A 14,977-nucleotide genomic window follows, 5' to 3' on the forward strand; every position below is an offset into this window, starting at 1 on the left:
GGTGAGGAAATGGTCAAAATAAATGAGGGGGATTAAGAGGTACAAACTTCTAGTTACAAAATCAAAGTCATGGAGATGAAAAGTACAGCATAGGGAATACTGTCAATATTTTAATAACATTGAATGGTGACTGATGGTGACCACTTCTGATGAGTACTAATGTCTAGAACTGTTGAGTCAATATGCTGTATATCTGAAATATAACACTGTATCTCAATCATATGTTAATAATAAATAAAAAAGAAAAAAAAAAGATGTAAGTGAAATCATGTCACTCATCTACTCAAAAATTTCCATGGCATCCCATTTCACTCAGAGTAACAGCCAAACCCCTAAACATGGTCCATAAAGAAAGCCCTGTGATCTGACTCCTTGAAACCTCTCTGACCTTCTCTTTCCTTTTCACTCACTGTGTGTTTGTAGCTACGCTGGCCTTCTTGCTGTTCCTAAACAAGTCACAGCATGCTTCCACATCAGGGCCTTTGTAACTGCTATTCCCTCTGCCCGCATCATTATTTCCCCATGTTGCAGTTATCTTAGTAGCTCAAAATGATTGATTCTCACAAGACTGTCAGTTAACTAGATAGTGGTTCTGTTGGTCTCACCTGGGCTCACTCATGAGCTTGCAATGAGCTGACAACTTGGTGGGGGCTGGAAGATCTGAGATAATCTCTCTCATACATCTCAGACCTTGGTGCTGGCTCATGATTGGCCCTCTATTTCTACATGGTCTCCCATAATTTGATATTCTAGCCCATATTCCCAGCACGATACAAGGAGCATTCTAAAAGGGCAAAGTAGAAGCTTCAAGGTTGCTTGAGGCTTAGGGTTTGGAATTCAATGTCTCCCTTGGCAGTTGGCCAAAGTAAGTTACATAGCCAAACCAGATTTAAGGGAGTGAGAAAATAAACTCTACCTTTTGATGGAAGAAGGTGCAAAATGTTGTGGATTGACAATGCCACACCCTATATATTTGCATGGCTTAATCCCTTCACATGGTTTGCTCATATGTCATCTTAGAAGGGAGGCCTTCCATGATTTCATATAATTACCCTTCACTCACCTTGGCACTTAATATCCCACACTTTATTTTAGCACCTATCACTGCCTGACATTGCATATTTACTTGTTTCTTATCTGCCTCCTTCCCACTATCATATAAGCTCCATGAAGGTAGAAACATCTGCTGTTTGGCTCACTAGTATATCCTCAGCACCTTGAACTCTGCCTTGTAATAGCAGACAAGCAATATCTATTGAATGAATTGTCCTATTCAAATGAGCATGTACCATAAAGAATCCAAAATAACTCAAAATGCATGAATTTTATGCATGTGAAATGATAGTAGCTTTAGATGTTCTTCTTTGATTTATTCTATGATTCTGGACAAAACATTTTGTTATGCTTCAATGAGTCCACCTATAAAAGACTTTAGCCACATGTCCCTGTTTCTTGGATATAATGAGAATGTTTTAAACCAACTCTTTAAGTTCTTCATTAAAAGTTCCTGCTGGGCCTAGAATGTACAAGGTCTTGGTAACTTATCATTCTGGCACCAAATGTGGAAGATGCAAGATTTAACTGCATAATAATAATTGATACAAGATTCATATGATTAATAGTGTTACCCTAGTTTTGCCTACATTAGTGTCTAAGTTTCTTTATCATTTCTTCAGAACATGAAAAAAAAAGTTAACAAAAAAGTCCTATATTAAGTCAGAATTTAACTGGAAAAATCCTAAGTAGAAAACACATCAGAAAACACAATAGTTTATCACACATATATGTGTGTATAAAAATTCCCTGACCCTTGGGGCGCCTGGGTGGCGCAGTCGGTTAAGCGTCCGACTTCAGCCAGGTCACGATCTCGTGGTCCGTGAGTTCGAGCCCCGTGTCAGGCTCTGGGATGATGGCTCAGAGCCTGGAGCCTGTTTCCGATTCTGTGTCTCCCTCTCTCTCTGCCCCTCCCCCATTCATGCTCTGTCTCTCTCTGTCCCAAAAATAAACGTTGAAAAAAAAAAATTTAAAAATTCCCTGACCCCATCCCTAAATCTATTCAATATAAATAGAATGAATGCTATAAAGAGAAGATACACAGCAGACATCAGTACTGAGCCACTGTCACCATACCAACCAACTAAAGTACTACTACCAGGTCTAAAACAGTTTTACCTCCCATGTAGGAAATAGGATTACTTACCTACTAAAAATTCTATCTTCTGTACTAGAATAAAACCAGAGACAATAATATAAATGAGTCAGCTGGTTATGGACAAAAGAGTCTTTCCCCTCAGAGAAACAGGGTGTGAGGGTGGGGAGTGGGAAGGGGACCTGCTTTTTACTGTATAACCTTTTAGGCTTTTTTTTTTTTTTTTTAAACACATGCATGTAGTGCCTCTAAAAAAAAGTAAAAATAAAAACATCAACGCAATCAAAAAGGAATTCCCTCTATGGCTCTAGACACAGTGTATAATCTGAAAGGAAGTTTCCATAAGTGGTATTTATACAAACTACTGTATGTAGCCCAAGGAACAACCTGAATATAACAGTAAGCATCTATGCATGTGTGTGTGTTCATGTATCTGTATTTTATGGCCCATGCAGAAACCACTGTTTCTCTGCCAGTGTTCATCACAACAAGTGCACTCCTTAATCCCCATCACCGATTTCACCCATTCCCCCACCTCTGTCTCCTCTGGTAACCATCAGTTTGTTCCCTACTGTTAAGAGTCTGTTTCTTGATCTGTCTCTCTTTTTTCCCCTTGGCTTATTTGTTTTTTAAATTCCACATGAGGGACATCATATGGTATTTGCCTTTCTCGGACTTATTTTGCTTAGCATTATACTCTCTGACTCCATCCATTTGTTGGAAATGGCAAGATTTCATTTTTATGTTCATCTATCAATGGACACTTGGGTTGCTTCCATAGCTTAGCTAGCATAAATGATGTTGCTATAAATGTAGAGGTACATGTATCCCTTTGACTTAGTGTTTTTGTATTTTGGGGATAAATACCCAAGTAGTACAATTACTGGATCATAGGGTAGTTCTGAGGAACCTCCATACTGTTTTCCACAGTGGCTACACTAGCTTGCCTTCTTACCAACAGTGCAAGAGGGTTTCCTTTTCTCCATATCTTTAAACACTTGTGGTTTAAGTTTTGTTATTTTTGCAAGTAAAATCATCTTAGGATTCAGTTTACTTATACCACATGGATTTAGAGATACACACATTTTATACTCATGAGTTGCTGATAAACTATTACCATTGTTTCTGATATTCTTTCTACCCACAACTCTTCCATGTACCTAGGTTAAATTCTGACTCCAAGTAGCCACAGTAGTAAAACATACTTTAATAAAGTAAATTTTCAGTAGCCAGAACTGCTGCATTAGCCAAATCCTAAACATTAAAGGTTTCTTTCATACCAATGAAAAAGACTAAGTAGTGTTGTTTTGATTCCCAACACTGGGGACATTTTCACTCAGGGAAAGGAACTGTTCTCATCTGTATTAGAAACAGGCACATTACTATTAAAATTTTTTGATGAATCAAACAGCTGCAAAAAAAACCCAAAAAGCAGATATACATTAGGAATCCTAATGGTATAAATAGGAAGGGAAGGACAAAAAAAAGATAGCCAAGAAAACAACTTCTGGTCTGAGCACTACCATAAGCTAGCTGCATGACCTTAGTCAACTCATTTAATCTCTCTAGGACTAATGTTTTCATTAGGGGAAAAAAGGCAAAGTAAGACTAGGAGATATAAGATTTTACCAAGTTAAAAAACTCTGCCATGAAACTACAGTTTTGTATTATTAGTAGCATGTTGTTCATTATAGCCCTTTGACCCAGAAAGTCCTCTTCTAAGAATTATCCCAAAAATGAATGAGCACATGTGAGCAAAGATATATATTTGGACAAGGATGTTCACTGACAGCATTATTTGTATTAGCAAAGGCCTGTGGAAAATGACTAATGTTCAGTAGAAAGCTTGTTAAAAAAAATCACAGCATACCTACACAATGGAACCACTATGAAGCCATCTAAAAGACTGAGGAAGCAACAGGAAACAATCTCCAAAACACATGGCTATGTGAATAAAGCTTGGCACAGGTGGTGTAAAATATAGTATGTTCTTATCTTGGTTTTAAAAAGCGGGGGGGGGGGGGTAACATACACACAGCTACAGATCTCTCTTTATATTATTTATACACACACACATATAACCACTTGACATATACATTCTTATTAATATAAAAAATATTTCCAATGACTACAAAAGAAGCTGGTAGTAGTTGTTGCTTCTAGGAGGGAAACTAGTAGTTTAAGGTAGAAGAAAGATTTAAATGTTCATTGTAAACCAAATTTTTCACTGATTTTACCATTTGTAACTTTTATTAAATAAAATAATCCCCCAAATTTTTAAAAATTTACATCCAAGTTAGTTAGCATATAGTGCAATGATTTCAGAAGTAGAATCCAGTGATTCATCCCCTGCATATAACACCCAGTGCACATCCCAACAAATGTCCTCCTTAATGTCCCTTGCCCATTTAGCCCATGCTCCCACCCACAACCCCTCCAGCAACCCTCAGATTGTTCTCTGTATTTAAGAGTCTCTTTATGTTTTGTCCCCTTCCCTGTTTTTATATTATTTTTGCTTTCCTTACCTTACGTTCATCTGTTTTGTATCTTAAATTCCACATGAGTGATCATATATTTGTCTTTCTCTAATTTCACTTAGCATAATACATTCTAATTCCACCCACATTGTTGCAAATGGCAAGATTTCATTCTTTTTGATTGCCGAGTAATACTCCATTGTATATATATATGCCACATTTTCTTTATCCATTCATCCATCGATGGACATTTGGGCTCTTTCCATACTTTGGCTATTGTCGATAGTGCTGCTATAAACATTGGGGTGCATGTGCCCCTTCAAAATAGCACACCTGTATACTTTGGATAAATACCTAGTAGTGCAATTGCTGGGTCATAGGGTAGTTCTATCTTTAATTTTTTGAGGAACCTCCATACTGTTTTCCAGAGTGGCTGCACCAGTTTGCATTCCCATCAGCAGTGCAAAATAAAGAACCCACAAAATTTTTATTTAAAAATACTTATATTTCCTATATTTTAAATTACCTCAAGTACCTTATTTATCAAACACGTGTCTTCTCTGACAAAAGATTATTATTCTACGCAAAAATTTTTCAGATTACCTTAAAAAGCCTGGGAAACACATCTGCTGGCTGTCCACGAATCACAAACAGACGAGAGTTTAATTTTCGAAGATTGGCATCAAGGTCTTCTAGACACTGAAGCAAAAACCTACAGGAAAATATTATTAAAATTCTTAAACATATATATTTAAAAGATATAAAGTAGTGCAAAATCATGTTATTCTAAAACTTGACGTGCTAACCCCATAATTTTATTACTTCCTATCATCTTATTACTTCTAATTGATCTGTAAATTACTGTTTCCAGAAATCATACTTAAAAATTTTAAATTACATGAGGTTCTCAGTATTTTAATAAAATTCCTCAATTAAGTAACTTCCATTAAATAACAGTGATTGAATGTTAGCAAAGTTTAAGTTGTAAACATAAAAATTATACAAATAAAGGAATTAAATGAATTGATTTCACTGTTTCATTGATGAAAATAATTCAAGTTCAAATAGAAAAGCCACCTTGAAAAATCTAGAACATTTCTCTATTGGAAACAAAATGGAAATATCCTATTTAATCACTCTGAGCAAGTGAGTAATTTAAGAATTTGAGTAATATTAAGGGATACTGTAATCATCTAAGAGAGAAAGAAAACATAATGCCCATTTTCAAGTTTCTTATCTAATTAAAGAAACTGATAATAAACAGATGTTAAACTATGTGGCATTAACTCTGAGTGTAGAGAATGCCAGGTTAATTAAAAAAAGAAAAATTCGGGGCGCCTGGGTGGCGCAGTCGGTTAAGCGTCCGACTTCAGCCAGGTCACGATCTCGCGGTCCCTGAGTTCGAGCCCCGCCTCAGGCTCTGGGCTGATGGCTCAGAGCCTGGAGCCTGTTTCCGATTCTGTGTCTCCCTCTCTCTCTGCCCCTCCCCTGTTCATGCTCTCTCTCTGTCCCAAAAATAAATAAACGTTGAAAAAAAAAATTAAAAAAAAAAGAAAAGAAAAAGAAAAATTCCATGAGGCAGGTGGAGCTATAGATTTTTCTCAGTGAAATAAGTACCAACAAAGCTTACACATGATAGATATGCTGGGAAATTCTGGGGCAGTAGCAGAAGACTGCTTACTACGCATCTTTTAGTGTGAAGAAATGGGGCAGTCTAGCAAATTTGAAGGAGATGTCACTCCTGGAAAATTCAACCTCATTGTTTACCTCATGTTAATTTCTCTAACATTTCACTTAGATTCTATTCCTCTCTCCTCAACACTTCTTATTTTCTCTTCACTCTGCTTCTTTTATGTATTTGATCTTAAGGTTAAATATTTGCCTGCCTTTCCACAAGCCATGTGTTTTCTGAGAATACTGATTGTATCTTACTTGTGAGGAACAGTTAATAAAAATGAAAAGGCACATTTCAGAAATGTGTTGTCCCATATGGTAGCCTCTAGGCATATACAGCCATTTATATTTAATCAAAATTAAAAATTCAGTTCCTCAGTCACACTTGCCACATTCCAAGGCCTCAACAGCCACATGTGTGCCTAGTAGCTACCATATTGGACAGCACAGGTGAAGAACATTTCCATCAATGCAGAAAGTGCTACCAGGCACTATTGTTTTAGGAGGTTGTTCAGTTCAGATCATTTTGCTCTCTTTGCCCATTCTGATCCCATCATTTCATCAAGAAAGTTTTGTTAATTTTTTACAACTATAGTTATTAGTGACATCACTATAACTAGTCAAGTTTGATACTCTTTACCATTTAGGAGTCATTTAGGATTTAGAGTCTACAGGTGTGGAGTGTCACAGTGCTAGACTTTTAAGGACTCCCACTGTATCATCTTAGGAAGTCTCACAACTGTCGTTAAACAAATAGGAAACAAACCCTTCTATCTTCACATTTATATTTCACCTCATCCCTGTTCTGTCTGGGATTGGAGTCACCTCTCTAACACCAACCCCTATCTCAACCTACCACTACCAATGTACAAATACTTTGAGGAAGAAGATTGCTATTGTTATATCAATACAAAAACACCTGAGTTTTGTAAAATTGTCCATAACTGTGAGTAATTTATCATGTTTGGTGATAAATGTTTATTAGAAAGCATCTAATTTTATGTATTTGCTTGTATAAAGAGTTTTTAGACACTGTAGCAGATCAAAAATCAAGAAGTTGAATGAACTAGCAATTTTAAGTTTTGTTTTTTTTAATTTAAACAGAACAAAACTAAAATGTCCTGGAAGGATAACCCAAGGCAGAGATAATCCTGATATCTCTTTTGTACCACTAGTTTCAGTATGTAAATGTTTCCATATGGTACAAACAGGTCAATGATAGATGGGAAAAAAAATGGGAAAATGAAAAAAACATGATTAATGCATAAAACAAACAAGCCTGGATTAATTAATAATTAAGGAATTAAGGGTAAAATTATTTTTCCCTTTCTTGTTAACAGGCTGAATAAAGAGTTTTAATGTTTTTCAATAAATACCTTATGAACCAAACATTGTACAGAATGATATGGACTGAAGCAATGTATTATAATGGCAAAGTTTTGCAACCAAATAATTAGTTTTGACACTGCATAACATGAAGGAATAGATATATTTAAGTATGATATTTCTCTTACATATTATGATATTTTTCTTCCATGGATATTATTTCCATCACTGTAATTTCACATAAAAATTAGAGAAGTACAGTGGACTCAAATATAGGTACTTTAAAAAAGAACATAGTACCTTTGCACTGTGACTTTTGAAACTATATGCATAAATATATTTTGATTTTTATTTTGATAAAATAAAATTTGCTTTGCATGTATTTACTTATCTTATATGTACATAAGAAAATAATTGGAAAGATACTTACCAAGCTATTAATAATAGCTACTTTTGAGGAGTGGGAATGGAGGGGGGAGTGATGATGAGAGAAACATGTTTTTTTAACTTCATAAAAGGTATAAAATTGATAACGAACATACATTCCTTCAGAGTAAAACAGAAATACTGTATTTATTATAAACATGGTTTATATATATATATAATAGTGAATATATATTATATTATATATATATATAATAGTGAATCTTCTCAAAGCAATAGACATACTTCTATAGCATCAATTTTGATGGTTTCATAGTATCCCATTACACAGATGTCACATAATTTAACAAGTCTAGAGATAAATTACTATCCTTTAATTAATCCTGGGAGGTTCCTTATCTGTAAAGCAGGGATAGTAATAGGACCTATATCATAGCATGTTGTGAGAATTAAATTAATATATGTGAAGCTCTCAGAACAGTGCCTGATCCATAGTAAGCACAGTTATGTAAGTGTTATCTAATTTTTTTGGTCGCCTCCTTCCTACCACTTCCGTTCTTGGTATAATAATTCTATCCCTTGTTATCTCTTGCTGGCATTATTTATTTACTGTAATGCCTGAAAATACGTCTTTGTACCAACAATCTTTCCCACTTTAATAATCCATTTTATACACCACAACAAATCTTTCTGAGGCACACTTTCCTGTACAAAGGTCTTCAAAGATTCATTCCCTAGAACACATTATTTTGCTTGACCACTAACTTAGGGTTCAGGTTCATCTCTTACCACTCTTCCTTCATTCCCACCAAACAAAACTACTCTTTTCCCTACACATCCACTCTCCTGTAATGTGCTCCATGAATTTCCCTCAGCATAGAATGCCTTTCCCAATTTTCATCTCTTCAAGTTCGTATCCTACTAATCTTCAGTCTTCCAGCTGAAAGTGATTTCTCCATCCTCTAAATTATCAAAGGACATATGGACCTCATTCTGGAGAAACTTTCACATTATACTTTACATTATAACTATCATATATACATATCACCTTCTTCTTCTCATGGATTTCAAATTAGTATCTGTGTCTCACTCCTAACTATGTAGGTTTCTTAACCTATGTTTTGGTTTCTACATTTGCCAAACAAATATCATCATGTGATCAATATATTCTGTTAGAAAGAGTAGAAATAGGATTTAAAAAATAATACAGTTGTCTTATACAACTGTTGAAAAAATTAGAAAAACATTATAAAATCATCTCGCAGAATTACTAGCACATGGTAGATATTCATTAAGGAGAAGGTACCACTATTTTCCCCTGGGAATAATTTATAGTTCCAAAAAACAGTAACACATATTTCTGTATGTAAATATCTGGGCATGACAACAGAAGACAATTGGTTGGATGCCTACATATATATGTAGAATTGTTCTGGACTCATAACTTCTCCTGAATGTGACTTGGAACAAAGGTTTGATTAAAATCTTTCCCAGTGACAAGGCAAATATGAATGAATAAATATATAACAGGAGTAAGGCAAACAAAGGCAAAAACAAACTACTCGTACATCATCAAAATAAAAAGCTTCTGCACAGTGAAGTAAACAACAAACAAAACTAAAAGACAACTTACTGAATGGAAGAAGGTATTTGCAAATGACATTAAAGGGTTAGTATCCAAAATATACAAAGAACTGATACAACTCAACACCCAAAAAACAAATAATCCAATTAAAAAAATGGGCAGAAGACATGGATAGACATTTCTTCAAAGAAGACAGCCAGATGGTCAACAGACATATGAAAGGATACTCAACATCACTCATCATCAGAGAAATAGAATCAAAACCACAATGACGTATCGCCTCACACCCGTGAGAATGGCTAAAACCAAGAACACAAGAAACAAGTGTTGACGAGGATGTGGAGAAAAAGGAACCTTCATGCATTGTTAGTGGGAATGTAAATTGGTGCAGCTACCCTGGAAAACAATATGGGGGTTCCTCAAAAAGTTAAAAACAGAATTCCCTATGATCTAGTAATTGCACTACTGGGTATTTACCCAGTACCAAAACAGTAATTCAAAGGGATACATGCACCCCTGTTTACTGCAGCATTATTTACAATAGCCAAACCATGGAAGCAGCCCAGTTGTCTATTGATAGACAGATAATATTTATATAAAATACCACATCATCCTTTTAATTCCACCATACATATACATCTGTATATCAACTAACCTTTAAGTATATAATCCTTCATTGATAATACCATAAAATAAAACCTCCAATATTCTAGGTTCAAGTATCAATTCATTGACATGTAAGATTTCTTTTCGGTGCTGAAGGGATAATGTTACTTGAAAGGCTGCTATGTAAAATCTAACCTTTCATCCTTTATGCTTAACTGGGAAGAGTAAGTTCTGTCAGAGTTCAGATTCAGTATATTCCAGAGAACACACCAATTTCAACCCTTATATATTATAAATGCATGTGGCTTAGAACAGGCATCCAATATTCAATGGAGTAATTCAATATAATACATTGAAAATACACAGGGTACACATTTAACAGGAACATATTTTCAGATCTTCTCTAAAATGGCATCTTACTATACTATTCAGGACTCAGTTAATAAAGTTATTAACTACATGCAACAGGTTGGTTTTTATAGGCCAAACATTAGTAAAATTCATCACATCTCTTTGTATAATTGTATTACCTATATATAAGTACAGTTCTCCTGTTATATAATTACATTACTAATTGCATCACTTCAAAATAAATAGAAAAGGTGTCAAGTGAGAAAATATACTTCTTTACTTTAAACATATTAAATATTTTTTTAAAAAAATTTCCAGAGATCACTACTTTATTACTATTAGAAAAAAATTACATTCAGTGAGTTTCCTTATACCATTTCCAACAGATGATTTCAACATGAATCAACAGAAATAGTTTCTTAAAGTAGGTCATTGCTATAGCAACCAGTGGGCAGTTTGGTATACTCCCCGTCACAATGACCTACTTTCTAGCCTGTGCTAGAACAGCTTTATATAACTAGAATTGCTAGTTCTGTCTATAAAATAGTCCAAAAAAGGCAATGATGAGATACAACATAATCCCATGGTTGTTGAAAACAAAGCATACAAATTAACATGTATCATACCAGAATAAAACCATCTGGTTCTGTACTTTAGTTTGTAAAATATACTTATCATATGCTCAAAGATGAAAACTACACTTAGATCTAAATCAAAACAATTCATTGCTGACCCCAAAAAACTAATTTAAAGAATATAAATTAAGATCAATCTTCTCCTGTCCTCTGCATGAAACCATAGTCAAATTTTTAAAATTAAAGTTCTAGATATATTAATTATAATAAAGAAAACAAGTAGAGTCTTAGTCATTAACCAAAGTCTATAGAAAAATTTTAAATTATAAAGGAGCAATTTGTCTGTCTATAAACTGAATCAAGTTTATATGTTGTTTTTTTTTCTGGTTTGTTAACAAATTTTTAGTGCTTTCATCTAACTTAATCATTATTCAAATTGTCAGAATATTTGTGATACACATTTTCCCTAAAGATAATAGTTTAATGTTCAATACAGATTAAATATATATTTTTAAAGTAAATTTTAATTTTTCCAGGCTCTAATGGTCATAACTCAGTGAACTTATAACATGACACAATGTTGCTTTTTTAATGCCCTCTTTTAAATTCTGAAATTTAAATAAAAATTAAAAAGACATTTATAGATAATATAACATATCTAAATATACAAATTTAAACCATTAATACCATGCTTACTGTAATATGTGGAAGAAATTAAAGGAAGGTCATTTATATTTTAAACAGAAATAACACACTTCAAAATGTAAATATCTAGGCATGACAAAAGAGAATGAATTAGTCGTATGCCTACACCTACATCTAGAATCACTGTAAATTCAACAACTATAAAAACAGACTGATACAGCTGTATTATTAGTGACTCAAACACCATGAGTGGTATTGCCTTTGATGACATGATTTAATGTAATGTTGAGCAAGACTTAGTAAAATTCTGGATAAAACAAAGTACAATCTTTCTTTAAATCGGTAATAAATATATGCCAGGAAAACTCAGTATATATTAAAATTTCATAAAAATACCTAGCATTTACATACAAAACAGATTTAGGCTCTAGATTCAAAGAATTCTAAGTTTTTCATTTACATGAAACATCTAGTAGAATATTTGAAAGTTACTGGGATTCAGGAAAATGATTTATTTGAGAGACTATCATGAACACTGCAAGAAGTCTTCCATTCTTGGCCTCTTCTCACTATTCCACTAGTAACCTAATTACTTCATTGTGATGAACAAAAGTGCCCCCACAAATTCCTAAAACACCCCTAAGGAGTGATATTATTCATTCTCCACACAGTTTCATTGATTTGAGGGATACAACAAGATTAAGTGACAGACATGTCCAATATTGAAGGAGCTGAAAATCTAGAAAAGAAACTTGAAAATATAATAGAACCTGCCAGGCTGAATGTGACATATATTGTAGGAGACGCATATGGGTAACATTACATTGCTTCAAAAAGTCAAGAGGGAGATATCACTTCTGGATTTCTCTTTTTGAGATGGGGAAAAATTTAGGCAAAAATTTCAAAGATATGGTGATGGTAGAAAGAGGCCTTGCAATATTAATATGATTATAATAGCTAGAGATAGGGAGAGAGAATTACTGGCCACTGGACTGTAACCTCCTTTAAGACTAAGACTAGATCTTGTTCACTACTTTCCAGTGCCTAGAAAATGCATGACATATAGAAGTTCAAGAAATATTTATCTAGGGGAACCTGGGTGGCTCAGTCAGTTAAGTGTCCAACTCTTGATTTTGTCTCAGGTCATGATCTCACAGTTTCACGAGTTTGAGCCCCACATTGGGTTCTGCACTGACAGTGCAAAGCCCGCTTGAGATTCTCCCTCTGCCTCTTTCTCTGCCCCATCCCCGCTCATGCTCTCTCCCTCTCTCAAAATAAATAAGTAAACTTAAAAAAAAATTTTTTTAATCTAATGACTGACCACATGAATACATTAATGAAAGCTCTCTTAAGAGAAAGGATTTTTTTTCAAGTTTTTATTTAAAAAAATTTTTTTTAATATTTATTTTTGAAGGAGAGAGAAACAGAGTGTGGGGGGGGCTGCAGAGAGAGAGAGAGACAGAGAATCTGAAGCACGCTCCAGGCTCTGCGCTGTCAGCACAGAGCCCGACGTGGGGCTCGAACCCACAAACCGCAAGATCATGACCTGAGCTGAAGTCGAACGCTCAACTGACTGAACCACCCAGGCGCCCCTCAAGTTTTTATTTAAATTCTAGTTATTTAACATATAATGTAACATCAGTTCCAAGCATACAATATAGTGATTCAACACTTCCATACAACACCTGGTGCTCATCACCACAAGTGCGCTCCTTAATCCCCATCGCCTATTTAACCCATCTCCTCACCCACCTCCTCAATGGTAACCATCGTTTGTTCTCTATAATTAAGAGTCTGTTTCTTGGTTTGCCTCTATCCCTTAATTTCCCCTTTGCTGATTTGTTTTGTTTCTTAAATTGCACGTATGAGTGAAATCATATGGTGTTTGTCTTTCTCTGACTTATTTCACTTAGCATTATACTCTCTAGCTCCATCCATGTCATTACAAATGGCAAGATTTCCTTCTTTTTATGGACAAATAATATTCCATTGTGTATCGGTGTGTGTGTGTGTGTGTGTGTGTGTGTGTGTGTGTGTGTCTGTGTGTGTGTGTGTGTACCATTTCTTCTTTATCCATTCATCAGCAACGGACACTTACGCTGTTTGCATAATTTGGCTATTGTACAAAACGTTGCTATAAACATCAGGGTGCATGTATCCCTTCAAATTAGTATTTTTGTACTCTTCAGATAAATACCTGGTAGTGCAATTGCTGGATCATAGAGTAGTTCTATTTTTAACTTTTTAAGGAACCTCCATACTATTTTTCACAGTGGTTGCACCAGTTTGCATTCCCACCAAGAGTCCAAAAGGGTTCCCTTTTCTCCACATCCTTGCCAACACCTGTTGTTTATGTTTTTAATTTTAGACATCCTGACAGGTATGAGGTGATATCTCATTGTAGTTTTGATTTGTAGTTCCTTGATCACTGAAGTTGGGCATCTTTTCATGTCTGTTGGCCATCTGCACGTCTTCTTTGGAAAAATGTTGGTTCCTATCTTCTGCCATTTTTTAATGAGATTATTCATTTTTGGGATGTCTTTATAAGTTCTTTATGTATTTTGGATATTAACCCTTTATCAGATATGTCATTTGCAATTATCTTCTCCCATTCCACAGGCTGCCTTTTAGTTTTGTTGATTTTTTCCCTTGCTGTGCAGAAGCTTTTTATTTTTATGCAGTCCCAATAGTTTATTTTTGTTTCTATTTCCCTTGCCTCAGGAGACCTATCTAGAAAGAAGTTGCTAAGGCCAATGTCAAAGAGGTTACTCCCTATATTCTCCTTTAGGACTGTTAAGGTTTCAGGTGTCACATTTAGGTCTTTAATCCATTTTGAATTTTTTTTTTTTTGTATGGTGTAAGAAAGTGGTCCAGTTTTATTCTTTTGCATGTTGCTCTCCAGTTTTCCCAATATCATTTGTGGAAAAGACTGTCTTTTTCCCATTGGATAGTCCTTCCTGCTTTGTTGGAAGATTGACCATACAGTTTGCATGAATTTCTGGGTTTTCTATTCTGCTCCATCGATCTATTTGTCTCTTTTTATGCTGATACCATACTGTTTTGATTATTACAGCTTTGTAATATAACTTGAAGTCTGCAATTGTGATGCTGCCAGCTTTGTTTTTCTTTTTCAAGGTTGTTTTGGTTATTTGGGGTCTTTTCTGGTTACATACAGATTTTAGGATTGTTCTAGGTCTGTGAAAAA

The 14,977-nt window shown here is 34.7% G+C and overlaps 1 protein-coding gene across 1 annotated transcript in view; it reads right to left on the reverse strand.

Annotated features, from left to right (window-relative positions):
- Positions 1–14,977, reverse strand: part of CRY1 (cryptochrome circadian regulator 1) — a 96,651-nt gene that overhangs the window by 27,736 nt on the left and 53,938 nt on the right. The window contains exon 2 of the mRNA XM_043562435.1: positions 5,230–5,338. Coding sequence (XP_043418370.1) covers positions 5,230–5,338 — 109 coding nt within the window. The remainder of the gene's footprint in view (positions 1–5,229; positions 5,339–14,977) is intronic.

This window comes from Prionailurus bengalensis, chromosome B4, assembly GCF_016509475.1.
Source record: "Prionailurus bengalensis isolate Pbe53 chromosome B4, Fcat_Pben_1.1_paternal_pri, whole genome shotgun sequence".
NCBI classification, from domain to species: Eukaryota; Metazoa; Chordata; class Mammalia; order Carnivora; family Felidae; genus Prionailurus; species Prionailurus bengalensis.